Source organism: Balaenoptera ricei, chromosome 5 (genome assembly GCF_028023285.1).
Source record: "Balaenoptera ricei isolate mBalRic1 chromosome 5, mBalRic1.hap2, whole genome shotgun sequence".
Lineage (NCBI taxonomy): Eukaryota > Metazoa > Chordata > Mammalia > Artiodactyla > Balaenopteridae > Balaenoptera > Balaenoptera ricei.
Window position 1 is genome coordinate 33,835,915 of NC_082643.1, and position 19,059 is coordinate 33,854,973.

Below are 19,059 nucleotides of genomic sequence, written 5' to 3' on the forward strand. Positions count from 1 at the left end.
CGTTTCTTGTATTTTCTCCATTCTATTTTCAAGATTTTGGGTCATCTTTACTATCATTACTCTGAATTCTTTTTCAGGTAGACTGCCTATTTCCTCTTCATTTGTTTGGTCTGGTGGGTTTTTACCTTGCTCCTTCATCTGCTGTGTGTTTCTCTGTCTTCTCATTTTGCTTAACTTACTGTGTTTGGGGTCTCCTTTTTGCAGGCTGCAGGTTCATAGTTCCTGTTGTTTTTGGTGTCTGCCCCCAGTGGCTAAGGTTGGTTCAGTGGGTTGTGTAGGCTTCCTGGTGGAAGGGACTAGTGCCTGTGTTCTGGTGGATGAGGCTGAATCCTGTCTTTCTGGTGGGCAGAACCCCGACCGGTGGTGTGTTTTGGGGTGTCTGTGACCTTATGATTTTAGACAGCCTCTCTGCTAATGGATGGGGTTGTGTTCCTGTCTTGCTAGTTGTTTGGCATGGGGTGTCCAGCACTGTAGCTTGCTTGTTGTTGGGTGGAGCTGGGTCTTAGCTTTGAGATGGAGATCTCTGGGAGAGCTTTCGCCGTTTCGTATCACATGGAGCCGGGAGGTCTCTGGTGGACCAATGTCCTGAACTTGGCTCTCCCACCTCAGAGGCACAGGCTTGACACCCAGTTGGAGCACCAAGACCCTCTCTGAATACTGTTACCTCCTCAGAGCGCTCAATAGCAGGGTGCATGGAGCTTTTACAGAGGGTCTTAGCAAGCAGGCAGTCCTGAGGTACCAGATTAGCAAACGTTCAAAAGCTTGACAATATACTCTGTTGGCAAGGGTGTGGAGAAACAGTCCCTCTTTTGCATTGCTAGTGAGAATGCAAAAGGGTATAACCAACAACAACTTTGTCAATATGTCTTCATCAACCAAATGAGCAATGACAATGTGGGACCCAGAACCACTCACTCTGTGGAAGAATCCCAGGTTCAGGCAGGGGACAGGCAGAGTGCAGGTAATATCTGGATATTGCTTGACACTTTACAGACTGTTGTCAATGAATTTGCCTTCTCTGCTGAGCTTCAAAGCTTCCAAGATCTTGGCAGCTGGGAAGTGAAAGGCAGAGGGAGGGAGCGTGGGGCAGGAGCAGGTCCTGGGCATGTGCCCATGAGAGTGGCTGCCTGAGAGACCCAGGAGCAGACGGTAAATAGTCCCCCGATTGGACGGAGCAGAGCAAGGACTACAACCTGATTTGATGCTTTTAACATTTTATTTCACTGTATTCATCAAGGGCGTGAGGTCTATTAGAGTAACAGAGTTCTTCCTTGATTGATCTGGAAATAGTCTTAGAAAACATGAATAACTAGGACAATTTTAATTCAGAAGTATTTATGTCATTACATATTTCTGTCAATTTTAACTTCTCCCAGAAGAAAATAACCAAACTTAACAGCAAAAAGCAGTCTATCTTGATGTCTCCATTCTCTCACATTTTCCTGATTGAGATGTTAGTAAATAGTAAAATCCTCTTCTTAGCCTATCTGCTTAAATAATCAAGTTTATTGTACCTACGAAAAAAAGAGTACGCATCTGCTCACTGTAAACAGACTTTTATTAATTAAGTTAAATTCAATATTTAGCTACTGAATGCCTAGTGACTGTCTTTTGGGAAATGTGTCATGATATCATGAGAACCTATTTGTATCACAGATAACACTGTAAAAGAAATATTAAATAACATGAGACTCCACCCCAGCCTCTAGTGTATGTAAAAACCATCCAAAGCAAATTATTGGTTCTATTCTTTAAAGAGAATATCCAGGGGATATATTTAAAAGACACTATAGGCACACTAGAAGTTGAGAGTAGACCATTTCATAAATGCTGTCCATAATTATTACACTGCATTCAATCTAGGTGTTAATTGATTTATCATGTACAAAACATGTCCATTTAAACTTGTTGCATAAGTTTCCTGTCTCTCATTATTACTTAAAAATCCTTTCAGTCTCTAGTTATACAATCCCTACTAAATTCCACATAACTGTTCAAACTTTCTTTATTCCATTCCCTCAATGGACCCTCAGATGAGTATCTTCCTAACTGATGAATTTTAGACTTTTTCAGTGTAAGCCCTGAACTTCCAATTCTTCGTACTACACCCTCTCTTCTCCACTTCTCCAATAGTGTCTTTATTCTCTGGGAGGTGTGATTCTTCCACCTGAGCTCTTGAACAGGTCTCCCTCATAATGTGAATTGTTACTTTTCCTCTCTCTTCCTCTTTCATAGTTACTCTCCGCTGCCTTAACTCACCCTCTCTTTACTATTACACAAGAAAACTGTAATCTACATCTACTGTTCTCATTTAATCTTGAACCATTCAGTCCTTATAATCAAACTTTTTTGCTTGTTTTGCAAATAAACCCTTAGGGACTTCCCTGGTGGCGTAGTGGATAAGACTCAGCGCTCCCAATGCAGGGGGCCTGGGTTCGATCCCTGGTCAGGGAACTAGATCCCATATTCATGCTGCAACTAAGAGTTCTCATGCAACAACTAAGCAGCCAGCCTGCCACAACTAAGACCTGGCACAACCAAATAAATAAATATTAAAAAAGAAAGAAAACAAACCCCTGTAAAGTAACCCATAAGTCCTGAGATGTTAAAGCCAAAGGCATGGCCTGTACTCACTCTTAATTCTCCCTTACCTCTCCATCACATCTAATACAGCGGCCAAGGCCTTTCTCCCTTTCCCCTTGTATCTCAAGACATTTGCTTCACCTTAGTTCTCCTCCTACTAAGTCTATAAACTCTGGGGTCAGTCATTCTCTTCTCTTCTTTAATAACTTTCCCTCTTTCTTTTTGTTATGCTCAAGAGCATTCCCCAGACCTTACCTCACTGCTTTCTATATCACCTGGCTTGGTAATCTCAACTCTCTCTCTTGGTGATTTCCTCTCTATGCAGATGAAATCCAATGTCCTATCTCTAAGCTCCAAATACCCTCAACTTAACCTATACTCCAACAATTCTTTTTGGTATCTTATCTTGGATGTCTTGCTAGCACAGTAAAATCATCTTTCTCTAGATCAATTTTTTGACTTCTTTTTCCTTTAATGGCACCACCATTTTCTTCATGATTTAGAGCAGAAGCCTGGAAGTCTTTTCTGACACTTTTTTCTCATTTACTCCCAACATTCAGTTAGCTGCATGGCAAATGGTTTGCACCTTGTAAATTCTTGTGTTATCTTTCTTTGTTTGTTTGTTTAATTAATTAATTTAATTAATTTATTTTTGGCTGCATTGGATCTTTGTTGCTGTGTGCGGGCTTTCTCTGGTTGCGGTGAACAGGGCCTACTCTTTGTTGCAGTGTGTGGGCTTCTCACTGTGGTGGCTTCTCTTGTTGTGGAGCACGGGCTCTAGGCAGGTGGGCTTCAGTAGTTGCGGTACACAGCCTCAGTAGTTGTGGCTCATGGGCTCTAGAGCACAGGCTCAGTAGTTGTGGCACATGGGCTTAGTTGCTCCGCGGCATGTGGGATCTTCCTGGACCAGGGATCGAACCCGTGTCCCTTGCATTGGCAGGCAGATTCTCAACCACTGTGCCACCAGGGAAGCCCTATTCTTGTGTTATCTAATCCTTTGTTTTAATTCCTACTGTCACCTCTCTAATGCAGGCCCTCATTACTTTTTATATGTAATTGCTTCCTAACTTCTGCTCTCTACCTAGACTCTCTGCACCATAATTTATCCTTCATACTGCTTCCAACTTTTCATACAGTTCTGATATTACTCATTTGTTCAAAAACTTTCAAAAGTTTCCCTGTGAATTGACTGCCAATTCCTCAAACTGACAAAAAAAATCTTCCACAATGTCTCCAGACTACCTTTCTAGTTTTCTTTTTCATTACACCTTTATGAATATATATTTTATGTACACGCAAACACAAACACACATACTATACCATTAATTGTTCTCTAGCTATAATTCATTTCTTCCCATCTTTGTATGCTTGCTTACACCTTCAGCTTTACATGGAACGACTCTATTTATACAAATACTCAAAATAATCTAATCATATCACTATTAATAATTTATCATTTGAAATACATCAACATGTGAGCTTAAATTACCTGCTATTGTGTTGAGAAACATCAAGTACTCAAAATTTGAAATCTCCCTGTGTTGCCATCGCTGGGTCATATTAGAAGCTTTAAAAAGTTGACGAGGACTAGCTAATGAGATACGCCTGCAAGAAAAAGAATTTGATATAGAATCAAATTTAACTTAAGATTAATTAGATCAGTAATAAATCATGACTTCTGTGCTCATTCAAAATGGCATCTGTATTATTCTGAGACGTTCTATTCATGTTATACTAACGAATGCTAGAGATGTTTCAACCTATAATTAATGGTTAAACGAATGATTTGGATGAGTCACAGGTCTATTACCCATATTCTATTCATCAAGGTAAGCTGTCATTACAAAGCCATTATAATATCTAGGCTCCATAAATGTTGATTAATAACGGTATGATTAATAATTCACTGCCTTACTGATACAAAAGTAATTATAGTAACTGAGAAACACACACAAAATTGTATTCACATCTTTATCAGTTTAAATAGTCATCTCTTAAAGACAGCATATTTGTACAATATAAATTTAAACATTATGTTTGTATACCCATTGTAATAGGGGAAAGAGGATCCCAATCCCTCAGGTGTCTATTCGTGGGTTCGGATAAAGGTAAGGGAAACTATTATTCTTTTATACAGCCTAACAGTAGACCAAGTTTTCTGTTTTCTTAACGTAATGTAAATAACAAAGGATATAACTGACCAATACTAAGTAGCAGTGGGAAATAGGTGACAGGATTAATTACTACATTCAGAGCCCAGAATCTCAGAGAAGTATGCTGTCACAGTTCTTCCTACTACTAAGGACAAGATACGTATTTTTTTCAAGCTTTATTTCCAAAGGTATAATTTACGTAACACAAAATTTACCCTTGTAAGTGTACTATTCAATGATTTTTTAAAGTAAATTTCTAGAGTTGCGCAATTATCACCACATTGTATTTTGGAACATTTTAATCAACGCTAAAACTTCCCTTGTGCCTATTTAGAGTTAATTCCTATTCCTATCCCCAGCTCTAGGCAACTATCAATCTGCCTTCTGTCTCTATAACTAGCCGTTTCTGAACATTTCAGATAAATGGAATCATATATCATGTAATCTTCTGCATCAGTCTTCTTCTACTAACCGTAATGTTTTGAGGTTCATCAATGTGGCAGCATGCATAAGCAGTTCATTTCTTTTGATTGTAAATAGTATTCCATTGTATGAATACAGAATATACCACATTTTTGAAATCCGTTCACCAGTTGATAGACATTTAAATTATTCCAGTTTTTAGGTATTATGAAAAATGCTATTCAGAACATTCACGTACACATCGTTGATGAACATATGGTTGCATTTCTTTTGGGTAGATGCCTAGGAGTGAAATTGCCAGGTTGTCTGTTGACTTAATATTTATCTTTTTGAGAAACTGCCAAATTGTCTTCCATTATACATTCCAACAAACAATGTATGATGTTCCAAATTTTCCACATCTCTGCCAATACTTGCTATTGTATGAAATTTTTATTATAGCCATTCTAGTGAGTGTAAAATGGTATCTTATTATAATTTTAATGTACATTGTTGAACATCTTTTCATGTGTTAATTAGCCATTTGTTTATTTTCTTTGAGGAAATTACTATTCAGATCTTTTTTACCTTAATTGGGTTGCTTCTGTCCTATTATTGAGTTGTCAAAGGTCATCATACATTTTGGATACAAGTCTATCAAATACATGATGTGCAAATATTTTCTCAGTCTGTGGCTTATCTTTTCACATACTTAGTGATATATTTAAAGCACAAACATTTTAAATTTTGATTAAATCCATCTTCTCAATTTTTGTCTTTTATGAATTATGCTTTTGGGTGTCACATGTGAACTCTTTGCCTAATGCAAGATGATAAAGTTTTTATCCTATATTTTATTTGAGAAATTTTTTAGTTTTAGATCTTAAATATAGGTCAATGACCCACCTTAATTCTTATGAACATTGTGTGGTAAGTGTTGAAGTTCATTTTCTTGCATGTGACTATCCAGTCATTACAGTACCATTTGTTTAAAGATTACCCTTTCTTCATAGAATTGTGTAGGCACGTTTCTTAAAAAGCAACTGACCATAAATGCAAGGGTTTATTTCTGTATCCTCAATGTAGTTTCATTAATTTATGTGCCTATCCTTGTATAAATAGCACACATTTTGATTATTATGGTTTTATGGTAAGTTTTGAAATCAGATAGTGTAAGTTCTGTAATTTTGTTGTTCTTTTTCAAAATTGTTTTGGCAATTCTAGATCCATTGTATTTCAGCTTCTCTATTTCTCCCAAAAAGTGTACTAAATTTTGATAGGGGTTGTATTAAGCTTATAGATTGAGGAAGAATTGACATCTTAATCATATTGAACCTTCTGATCCATGAATATGGAATGTCTCCATTTATTGATGTCTGTCTTTAATTTCTAACAGCCATGTTTTACACTTTTCATTGCAAAAATTGTACACGTCTTTTGTCATCTGGGAATAAAGACATTTCCCTTTCCAATCTGGATGCCTTTGATTTTTCCCTTCCCTTCCTTTCTTATCACACAGGCTTATCACACATTATATATCAATATAATATTGATAGAAGTGGTGAGAATGGAAGACATTCTAGCCTTCCTGACCTTAGGGGAAAAGCATTTAATCTTTCAACATTAAGTACAGTGTATGTTATGTGGGTTTTTGATGGTTGCTATTTATCTGTTTGAGATTTTCTAGTCATGAATGTGTGTTTTATTTTGTCAAATGCTTTTTCTGTGTCTACTAAGATGATCATGTGGGTTTTTTTTTTTTGTCCTGTAGTCTATTAACTTCATGCATAACATTAATTGATTTTCACATTTAAACCAATCTGCATTCTTGTGATAAAACCCACATGGCTACTTTATAATCCTTTTTGTATATTGCTGGATTTGGTTTGATAATATTTTGTAAAGGATTTTTGAATACATGTTCATTAGGGATACTAGTCTACAGTTTTCTCTTGTTAGCTTATTTTTTCTTGTGATGTCTTTGCCTAGCATTGGTATTAGGGTGAAGATGGCCTCACAGACTGAGCTAGAAAGTGTTTCTTCTTCCTGTGTCTTCCAGATGAGCTTATGAAAGATTGATATCTTTTCTAATTTATCTATTTAATAAGATTCACCAGTAAAGCCATCTGGGCTTTGACTTTTCTTTGTGGGAAGATTTTTAAATTACTAATTCAATGGACCTGTTATAGGCCTATTCAGAATTTTAATTTCTTCTTGAGTCAGTTTTGACAATTCTGTCTTTCTAGGAATTTACCCATCTCATCTCAATTGTCTTAATTTGTAGGCTGAATTTGTTCAGGATATTTCCTTCTAATCCTTTTAATTTCTACATCGTGAGCAGTGCAGTCCCTTCTTTCATTTCTGACCTTGGTAATTCATACCATCTCTTTTGTTCATAGTTAGGCAGTTAAAAGAATGTCAATTTTATTGAGCTTTTCAAGGAATCAGCTTTTGCTTAATTGATCTTCTTTATTGTTTTTGTCTGTTTTTCATTGATTTCTGCTCTAATTTTCTTTAGTCACTTTTTCCTACTTGTTTTCCATTTAGCTTGTTCTTCTTTTTCTAGTTTCTAAAGATGGAAGCTTAGGTTACTGATGTTAGGCATTTCTGTATTTCAGATATAGGTATTTAAAGCTATAAAATTTCCCCCTGAATACTATTTTAGCTGCATCCCATAAATTTTGATATGTTATATAGCTCTGTTGGATACAGAAACCCAAATCACTGTCCTTCTCAGTACCATTGTAGGAGGAGTTGCTGAGTGCAGAAGTTACCAAAAGCACCAAGGGCTACTCTGAAGAGCTGCAGCAGCATGTCTGGAAACAAAAAAAAAAGGAGCTCCCAAGCCCAGGCACTCTAAATGCAGGGAGGTATGTAGGGGAGAAACTGGCACAGACCATGGAGCAAGAAATAAAAGGAGAAAAAAGCCCTCCTACCACTCCAGTCACCCCCTATGGCCTAACCTCTGCTCATCCTAACCTCATCCATGTACTTCACACCAAGCTTCAAACTGCAAGATAATATGATCTCCTGGTAGCTGTTAAAACCTCTGATTATTTATGTGTTAAACTCCTTGATTAGTGTTCCCTTACAGAAAAAAAAAAAAATGCCTGAATCAAGTGATAGGGTTGGGCAAAACTAGTGAAGAGAAAACTAAAATGATATTATAGGTAGAAACTTTGGGTTGGTTCAGTATGTTGTTATGGCTTATAACTGGTATTGATGTGTATATGCTTATACTGTCAAGTACTCATAAAGTGTCAGAGAGAATATTCCAGATCAAGAGCTACAGGTAAAAGAGTGATAATAGGATTAATTCTCCTGCCATTTGCCATCAGTAGTAGGTCAGGATTTAATCCAAATATCTCTACCTACTCATGTCCTATTGACTGAGAAGTCAGAAGTCTCACACCTAAACCAGAACCAAGAGAGATAGCCCAAAGGCTGCAACAAAATTCAAGGGCCTGCTTGCCAACTAGAACTTGTTGATACTGAATAGACAAACTCACAACAATCAACCTCTGGCAGCCAAAAACTGCTGTTGCTACATGCAATAGCCTTTTTTCAGTCTATGTCTTACTGATTTTTCATCAAATCTTACCTTCTTGAAATAGTCTCATTCTTTGGCATCACATTTTCCTGGATTTCCCATTTTTCAAGGCCCTTCTGTTTTTGTTTTGTTTTTTTTTCTCTTTCATTTACTTAACATTTAAATGTTGCATTTCCTCAGAATGCAGCCCTCGTTTCTCCTGCTCCTTCTACGGTCTGTCCCAGGTGAGTTCATTTCCTCTCAAGGCTTCAAATTTCATCTAAATGGTAATGACTCCCAATTACTACACTTTTCATTTGCGCTCTAGCCATACCTTCTTATATCTAACTTCCTATTCAACATTTCAGTCTAGACATCTCTCAGGGGTTTCAATTTCAACAGATCTAAACCTAACCTTCTCCTTTTCAGTTCATTCACTTCTGCCCCCCACCCTCAACCCCAACCCCAACCATGGGGGGTATGGGAGGGTAGATGCATACAGGTACTCCTTCTACAGTGTTCCCCATCTCAGTCTGTGCTACTGAGCAGTTCAAGCTGAAACTTGGGGAGACACACTGGATGCCTCCCCTTTTTATCATCCTCCAAATTTAGCTAATCTCCAAGTCACACAAATTGTATCTCCTTAAAGTCTCTAAACAAGATGTCTCTCTTCCTGTGATGACCTAGAGGGGAGGGATGGGGGGGCGGGTAGGAGGGAGGCTCAAGAGGGAGGAGACATATGTTTACAAATAGCTGATTCACTTTGTTGTAAAGCAGAAACTAACACAACATTGTAAAGCAATTATACTCCCAAAAAAAAACAACAAAAAAAAGATGTCTCTCATCAATGATACTACATTTTACTTCGATTTCTACAATAAGTTCCCGCCTCCAAACTGACACTGTCTTCCTGAAATCACTAAGTGCCGGTGATACTTGCCTTCCAACATTCCTTAATACACTGGAAGTTTCAGGGCCTTTACACATGCTACTCACTCTTACAAAGGTTAGCTGATTCCAGTCCTTCAAATCAAACTATAAAGTCACATAGGAAGATATTTCTGACCATCTTATCCAAAGCACTCCATCTCCACTCCACTAACCACTATCAAAATACCCAAAACATCCTTCTTTCACTTACACGGTTTTTCCTTTCATTTACATATTTGTTTAAATGCTTGTGGGCAAGATGATATTTATATTGTACATTACTGGGTGATTGATACACTGTAAGTGCTGAAGATCTATTTAACTGACTGACTTAATAAATTAAGACTTTCAGCTTTCATTAACTGTGGGAAAACATTACAAAGAGTTCCTAAGTATGACAACACATAAAACTCTTTTTAAAATAAAGAGATAGGGGCTTCCCTGGTGGCGCAGTGGTTGAGAGTCTGCCTGCCAATGCAGGGGACACGGGTTCGAGCCCTGGTCTGGGAAGATCCCACATGCCGCGGAGCAACTGGGCCCGTGAGCCACAACTACTGAGCCTGCGTGTCTGGAGCCTGTGCTCTGCAACAAGAGAGGCCGCGATAGTGAGAGGCCCGCGCACCGCGATGAAGAGTGGCCCCCGTTTGCCACAACTAGAGAAAGCCCTCGCACAGAAACGAAGACCCAACACAGCCATAAATAAATAAATAAAATAAATAAACCCAAGTTTAAAAAAAAAAAAAAAATAAATAAAGAGATAATCAGTAAGGACTTCCCTGGTGGCTCAGTGCTTAAGAATCCGCCTGCCAATGCAGGGGACACAGGTTCAAGCCCTGGTCCGAGAAGATCCCACATGCCGCGGCGCAACTAAGCCTGTGTGCCACAGCTACTGAGCCTGCGCTCTAGAGCCCACACACCACAACTACTGAAGCCCACACACCTAGAGCCTGTGCTCTGCAAGAAGAGAAGCCACCATAACAAGAAGCCCGCACATCACAACAAGAGTAGTCCCTGCTCACCACAACTAGAGAAAACCCGCGCGTAGCAACAAAGACCCAACGTAGCCAATAAATAAATAAATCTTTAAAAACAAAAGAGAGATAATCAGTAGAATTTTTTATTAAGATAAGGAAATCTACTATGCCATTCTGAGCTGCTTCCTCCTGAACCCTGAAATTCCTCATGAAATTATAAAATTATCGAATCAAAAGCTTTACTGGGATTGTAAAGCAACTATGGCTAATAAACCAGAAGGGCCTCTTTATGTATCCTGTTTACATAAAAGTTGTAACCTGTTACATGTCCATGAATTTTTTGATATTTTCTCTTCAAGAGATGGAACTTGATTCTCCTGCCATGGAGGCTGGGCTATATTTAATAACTCACTTGTAACAAATAAGATGTAGCAGAAATGATGGCGTGTGACTATCAAGGCTAGGTCATTAAGAAGACATTGGGGCTTCTGTCCTTCTCTCTAGAATCACTTGCTCTGGGGAAAGTCATACAGTCACTCAAAAGCAGCCTGTGGAGAGGAAGACTTGGCGCAGAACTGAGTCCTACTGCCAAGGGGCATGGGAGTGCATCCTCTTAGAAAGTCCTCCAGCCTAGGATAACTGCAGCTCCTGCTAATATCCTATTATTTGTTGATTCTATCTCAATTGCATTTGTAACAAGATACTAACTAAAAAAATTGAAATAAACACTAATCAACATCAATACAAAATTAGGTATGCTAAAAGTAAACTCTAAGTTTCTACTGCTAATACATTTCAATCAATAGAAAAATCCCAGTGTTAACTCTCTTCCTAGTTTTTAAATTAGTTAACTAAATTGTATTGATGAAGTATTAACACCTACTAAGAAAGAAAACAGTTAATGATGGTGCTATTTAAACGTAGACAACTGGTCAGCACATAGGAAAGAGAGGTATAACCCCACACTTTCCCAATTCCCTGTACTGTGAGAGATGCTTTTTGGCATTTTAACATTCCTTTCAAGTAGTTATTAAGTTACTTTGAACAATATAAATACTAGTTATTAAGTCCATATGTATACACAAAGTTAATATTTGAACTCTGTTTACCAGAGGTTAAAGATAAAAGTTTTAATTAACTATGTTGTATTCAAAATCCTTAATATATGGATTCGATATTTACATCAACAGAGAAAAAAATTACAACAAATACGACATAATAAAGCAAAGTCTAATCATTTTTATCAAAATGATTAAAAATTTTAATCTGATTTATCATACATGTTAAATAATGGTACATTTGAAAATGGGTATGTAATAAGCACTTTTGTAACTTAGATATTTTAAATATAGAGAGCCTATTTTTCTATGATCTTTGTTGAGATAAAATTTAATATAATAACATTTACTAAACTTAAGTGTATAGTTTAGTAAGTTTTGAATATACCTATTTCTGTAACCAACCATCATAGAAAGACTCCAAAAAGCTAATTCCTTTGTCCCAGTGTCTGGCTCCTGGCAACCAATGATCTGCTTTCTGTCACTATATGCTTCTGTTTTTTCAACAATTTCATATAAATAGAGTCATATAATTTCACATAATTTTTCAGTCATTTCATGTAAGTAGAATCATAGCCCATGGCTATGATGTACGTAGCCCACGGTGCTTAACTTCTTTTACTCAGCACAATGTTTCTGAGAGTCATCCACGTTGTTGCATGTGGCATCCACGTTGTTGCACGTACTCAATTCCTTTTTATTTCTGAGTAGTATTTCATTGCGTGGATGCAGTGCAATCTGTTGATCCATTTACAGTTGATGGAACTAGAAATGTTTTCAGTTTGGGACTACATGAATAACATTTGCTTACAAGTGAATGTGTGCACATATATTTTCATTACTCTTGGTAAACACCTAGGAGTGGAACTGACAGGACATAAATTAAGTGTATATTTAACTTAATAAGAAATCTGGCAAATTTTCCAAAGTGACTATACGAATTTGCATTCCTACTAGCATAGTTCTAGTGTTCCTGATACTGTATATTGATTTCACATTCTTTATCTTTTTCTGTTTTTGAAAATCAGGTTTACTGATTTCTTTACATAGCATAAAATTCATCCTTTTTTAGGTATACAATGCAATGAGTTTTGCCAAACAAAGAGAGTTGTGTAACACCACAACAATCAAGACAGGAAATATTTCCATGTTATCAAAAGGTTCCCTCACACCCTCCTTTGTAACTAATCCTCCCTCTTCACCTCCAATCTCTTGAAACCACTGATCTGATTTCTGTCCAAGTAGTTCTATTTTTTCCAAAAGGTCATATAAATGGAATCACACAAAATGTAATCTTTTGTGTTGCCTTCTTTCATCGAACATAATACTTTTTAAATTCATCTGCCTTGTTCTGTATTTTAGTAGCTTATTCCTTTTTATTGTTGAGCAGTATATCCTGTTGTATGGTTGAATGTACCATAATTCGTCCACTTACTAGTTGAGGACCATGTTGGCTATATCCATTTTTTTTGTGACTGTGAATATAGCTGCTATAAACATTTGTGAATAGGTCACTACATGAATATACATATTTTCATTTCTCTAGGGTAAATGCCTTTGAGTGAGACTACTGGGATGTATGGTAAGTGTATGGTTAATTTTATATGAAACTGCAAAACTGCTGACTTTCCCATCAACAACATGTGAAGTTCCAGGTACTCTGCATTCTTATTAGCTCTTGTTGTTATCAGTTTTTAAAAAGTCATTCTAATAGGTGTGCCATGAGATCACACTGTGGTTTTAACTGGCATTTCCTTGATTACTACTGATGTTTGGCATCATTTCATGTGTTTGATATTTGTATCTATTCTTTGCTGAAGTATCTGTTCAAATCTTCTACTTATTTTTTAAAAACAGATTGCTTGTCTTGTAATTAAATGTAAGAGTTTCTTATATATTCTGTATATAAATCCTTTGTCACACATAATTTGAACTATTTTAACCCAGCCTAGAGCATATCGTTTCATTTTCTTAAGAGTGTCTTTCAAAAGCAAATGTTTTTAATTTGAAAGGCCAATTGATGATTCTTTAAAAAATCTTATCTAAGAAATCTTTGCCTAACTCAAGGTCACAAAGATTTTTCTCCTATGTTTTCTTTAGGAAATTTCACTTTGGCACTTACATTTAGGTTATATTACATTTTGAGTTAATCCGAGTTCATTTATGTTACATTTTGAGTTCATATATTACATTTTGAGATAAAGGATGAGGTGGGGTTTTTTTGTTTTGGGTTTGTTTTTTGTTTTTGGGGTTTTTTTTGCATATGGATATGCAATTGTTGACCACCATTTGTTGAAGAAACTATCTTTTCCCATGGACATATCTTGATACCTTTGTTGAAAATCAAATTGACCATTTATGGATGGGCCTATTTCTGGACACAATTATATTCTATTGCTCTATAAGTCAATTTTACAAAACTACCAAACTACACTAGTTAATGTAATTTTATATTAAGTCAAAATCAGATAAAGTCCTCCAACGTTTTCTTTTTCAAAATTGTCTTAGCAATTCTAGATATTTGCATTTCCATTTAAATTTTACAATCAGCTTGTCAATTTCTTCAAAAGAGCCTTTTAGGATTTTGGATAGGATTGCTTTGAACCTATAGATCTGTTTGGAGAGAACTAACATCTTACTTATATCGAGTCTTCCAGTTCATGAACATGGTATAGTACAACTTTCCATTTTTAGGTTTCTTTCATTTTCCTAAACAGTGTTTATAGTTTTCAGTGAACAAGTCTTAAGAATATATTTTCAAATATATCCACAGTTATTTAAATTTTTGATACTATTTAAGCAGTACTTTAGTTCCAATTTCCAATTGTTCATTGCTAGTATACAGGAATAAAATTATGTATGCTATGAAATAGCTAAACTCTTTTATGAGGGTTTTTCCCCCTATTTATTTATTTTTTTATTTATTTATATATGTATATATTTAACATCTTTATTGGAGTATAATTGCTTTACAATGTTGTGTTAGTTTCTGCTGTATAACTAAGTGCATCAGCTATATGTATACATATATCCCCATATCCGCTCCCTCTTGCATCTCCCTCCCACCCTTCCTATCCCACCCTTCTAAGTGGTCACAAAGCACTGAGCTGATCTCCCTGTGCTATGCAGCTGCTTCCCACTACCTATCTATTTTACATTTGTTGTTTATGAGTTCTAATAGCTTTTTTTCTTTTTAAAAATTTTGCAGTTTCCCTGGTAATTTCACATTAAGTCATGTATATATACTGATAAAGACAGTTTTATTTCTTCCTTTTCAATCAAGATGGTCTTTAGTTTCCTTTTCTGGTAATGCTTTTTTGTGGATTTGGAATTCAGGTAATGCTGGCCTCACAGAATTACTTGGGAAACTTATCCTTCTTTTCTATTATCTGTAAGAGTTTTCCCAGAAATTATATTACTTCTTCATTAAACATTTGATAGAATTTGCCAATGAAACCATTTGAGCTAGGAATTTTCTGTTAGAAGATTTTAAGCTACGAATTCAATTTCCTCTGTAGAGTTATTAAAGTTATCCATTTTCATTAGTGAGATTTGACAGTTTGTCTCTTTCATGGAATCTGCCCATTTCATCTAAGTTGCCTAAGTGGCATAAATTTATTCATAATATTTCCTTATTTTTTTAAAATATCTATAGGATCTGTAGTGATACCCCTTCTTTCATTCTGATATTGGCAATTTGTGTCTTTTTTTCGTAAGTCTGGTATAGATATTTATTACACTTATTAATCTTTTCAGAGAAACAATTTTTCATTGCATTGATTTTTCTTTATTGTTTTTGTTTTCCTTTTCATTGATGTTCTGCCTTTGTTTATTTTTTTTTTCAGATTAGTTTAATTTACATATGTTCCTCTTTTTCTAGTTTCTTCAGACAGAAGTTCAGTTGACTCAAAACAGTAAACTAATAATCATCATTTACAATGAAGCATAAAACAGAAGGTCATGCATTTCAAAACAAATTAGAACAAATATTAATACAGATTATTTTCCATATTTTTCACATATAAAACAGCACCTGGTTTGAAGCAATCCAAAACTGGTTCCAATACCAACACGAGGTAGATAGTTAACCACTTTCTTTACTGTTGCAGGGTCTGGGAAGTTGAACATTATAGCAACTAGGAAAAATAATTTTTAAAAGTTAGAATGAAATATGATTTTCTTTCTGGAAAACTGACTTCTTGGTCCAATAAAATGTTTACTCTTAGTTCAGGTATCTTTTAAATAGAATTCTTACCGTATTACTTTTATTATAGTATATATCAAGTTTTAGCATTAATATGCCGGTGATGATACTCATTTTACTCATGAACTACCACAAACAGTTCCTTCTCTAAATACTGTCAGAACTAATAACAACTATTGTTGCATTAATGTGACATGAAGTTGAGATTTTATCTTGTTACAACTTCAAATTTGCAAAATTGAATTTTAGCAAGTTAAAAATATATCTGTGAATTTCTATAAAGACCTTTAAATTTTTAAGATTATATATTTAACAATCTAATACCCAAAAGTCTACATATACAGCTAATAAACTGTCAGCTGTACTTACTACTAATCATCAACAGCTTAAAAAAATATTCTCTTTACAATCCTTATATGTTTATGCTTTGTATGTTCCTATAATCCAGAACAATGTGTGACCTGAAGAAAAATTTTTCTTCTCTGGTCAATAATCAATTTAAATGCTTTTTAATCATTTCTATCTCAATAATTACACATTTTGAGAATATCAATAAATGTACATCATATATATAAATATATTCAGCATACAAATGTTAATTTATGACAGTCATCTATAAATTTTTATCCTTCTTAAAAAATATGAAAATAACAAAGTCATAAAATCATGACAGAGAATTTAGAAGATATTAATTTGGTTAGTCTTGAAATTTTAATTATATTAACTTCTGTATCAAAACCATAAATAATCTACAAGTACTCATCTAGAAGATGATCCTTCTTCTCCACCTAGCCTAAAAAAATACTACGAGCCAAAAAATTTTATCAGTGTTAGTGCAATTTTTAAACACAGGCTTTATAACATGTTTTAGGTAAATAATTATATGATCATCCACTAAACACCTAAAATATATTTAGAACTGTCATATACATATCCAACATAACTTTTTAATAAGCCTTTCTTACATATCCACTATTACATTGAATACAGGGGGGAAAAAAAGGAAAAACTCAGGTTATGGCAGGTGACCAAGGCCATGAGGGAAAGGCAATAGAAAAACACACAAAGATACAAAGCAAGGATGCATGAGAAATTTCAAAGAAGGAAAATAAATGAAGATGAGCAAGTAATAAATATTGTAAGGTTGAAACCCCTTTGGGACAGCAAGAATGCAGACTGAACTAAAGTGTGAAGCATTCACTTGATTATTTGCCTGGATGAATAATGTTTACATTAGAAAAAAAGGTATGTGTGTGGGAGAAGACCAAATATGGAAGGGAAAAACATCTTTTCCTAAAGAAATCTGCATTCCCTAAAATATATGATTTCATTAAAAAAGAAAGTATGTATGGAATATACATTATGTGTAGATTTTTTAAATGATAACTTGTAGATTATAGAAAGAGAAAATAAGAAAACTTAAATCTATTTAAATGAAATGAGTATGTACAATAAATCACAAGGTTTTACATATTCTCCCTTGTACACCTCCACTCATACCCAACGATGCTTTTCCTTCAAGTTCACCTTGTCTCTCTTTTTTGTCTTAATGAATTTCACCAAGTTCAATTCTAAACCCACAAATTGAATTTTAGTTCTTTCAAGAATGATGTAATACAAAGCAACCAGGACAGTTCAGTACCATTTTCTGATGGTCCCTTTATAAATGGCAATAGATTAGACAAAAAATTAAATAAATGTATGAATCATTTGATTACCCTCTCCCTTCTCGAAATGCAACCACCTTCCAGAAGGAGTTTAAGCATCAGAGCATTATGAAAACTCTACGACTGATTAAATGGGTAGTTATCCCCCATATTTATAAAGCACTGCACTAATTTGTGATTTGGCCAGAAAAATAAATTACTACAGATATTTCTAAGAGTGACCAAAGGGGGAAAAACCATGAAGATGCACGTGGTTCAAAAAGAGGTCAGTAGGACAGAGAGTGGGCTACAAAATTCTGTCTAAATGGAAACAATATGGTATGTTCAAAATGAAATCTTAAGGAGATGGAGGTTAGCTTTGTAACAATATACGTCTGCAACATATTACCTCTGTTTGCCATAAAGATCTCCAGGGCTGTATTTTGCAAAAGATAACGACGAGAAAAGATCGATCGTATCTCTGTGAACAGCCATTTTCCATGCAGCCCTTCTGTATATGCCAGGATCTAGTGAGGAAAAAAAGAATCCAGAGTAAGTAACAATAGAATTTTTTTGTTCTTCCCCCCAATTAAAACAGAAAAGTCCCTATTAAGAAAAATAATTTCTAAGAACTGAATAGTTATTGAAATAATTTGGAGGGTGACTAAGAAAATAGATTGCAGTTCATGAAAAATGATGTTTAAATGAAAAAGCAGAACAAAATTGTAACACATCTATTTATAAATATATTTGGGGGCCTTTTAAAGCAATGATGTAGTCTACTGCTTTTCAGGAAATACATATTGCATTACTGATTGATTGATTTTTGAGTCATATTATAGAAAGCAAAATTTTAGACAGCCCTTAAAAAGAAGACCTGAAAAGAATGTCCTACATGCTTACAGATGACATATAAAATTCAGTTTCATATAATATGATAATAACATATCCAGAAATACTTTTTACATACTTTAAAATTACAAATTTAAGATCATAACTTCAAAAAATCACACTTATAAGGTCACTGTTAAGGCAACAGTCACTCATTCAGAAAGCACAAAGACTGACTGTATGAGAGGTTAAGTATCATCTTGTCAGCTAGGCTAAACACAAACCTGCGAATGAACTCAGCATAATCTCTCTATGGAGTAGGAGGTTGTCAGAGTGACTTGTTACAATTCTTGTCATCCCATGTGACAGACGCAATGGCTTAGAATCTTTGCCAACTCAAAGTAATCCTGTCTTTAGTCCTAAGCCACTTTGTTGCTTTGTTATTCAAGTTTTGTTTTTTAAAAAGTTCATTTCAAAAGCTTAATTATGAAGGTGTTAAATGAAAACCAGAACTGGAATTTCTCCACACTAGTACTTCACAGAATATTAATGAAGAAAATGAGATGTATTTGCTATCAAATACTGATGAAAATCCATGACAGCAAATTAAGTTAAACAACTTAAATTTCTCAAAAGTAACCACCATTAAAAAATACAAATAAAATGACATTTGATTATGATATTGCATTGTAAGGACAAAGACAGGATAAGCAAAGAGAGGAAAAATAATGAATAGTAAGAATGTATCC

General features: G+C 35.1%; 1 protein-coding gene across 3 annotated transcripts in view; it reads right to left on the reverse strand.

The window, feature by feature from the left end:
* The window catches only part of LRBA (LPS responsive beige-like anchor protein), a 737,360-nt gene that overhangs the window by 201,751 nt on the left and 516,550 nt on the right, over positions 1 to 19,059 (reverse strand). For all 3 annotated transcript variants that reach the window (XM_059922597.1, XM_059922598.1, XM_059922596.1), the window contains exons 41-43: positions 17,889 to 18,006; positions 15,663 to 15,765; positions 4,073 to 4,188 (exon numbers count right to left, since the gene is read on the reverse strand). In XM_059922597.1, the coding sequence (XP_059778580.1) occupies positions 4,073 to 4,188; positions 15,663 to 15,765; positions 17,889 to 18,006 (337 nt within the window). The remainder of the gene's footprint in view (positions 1 to 4,072; positions 4,189 to 15,662; positions 15,766 to 17,888; positions 18,007 to 19,059) is intronic.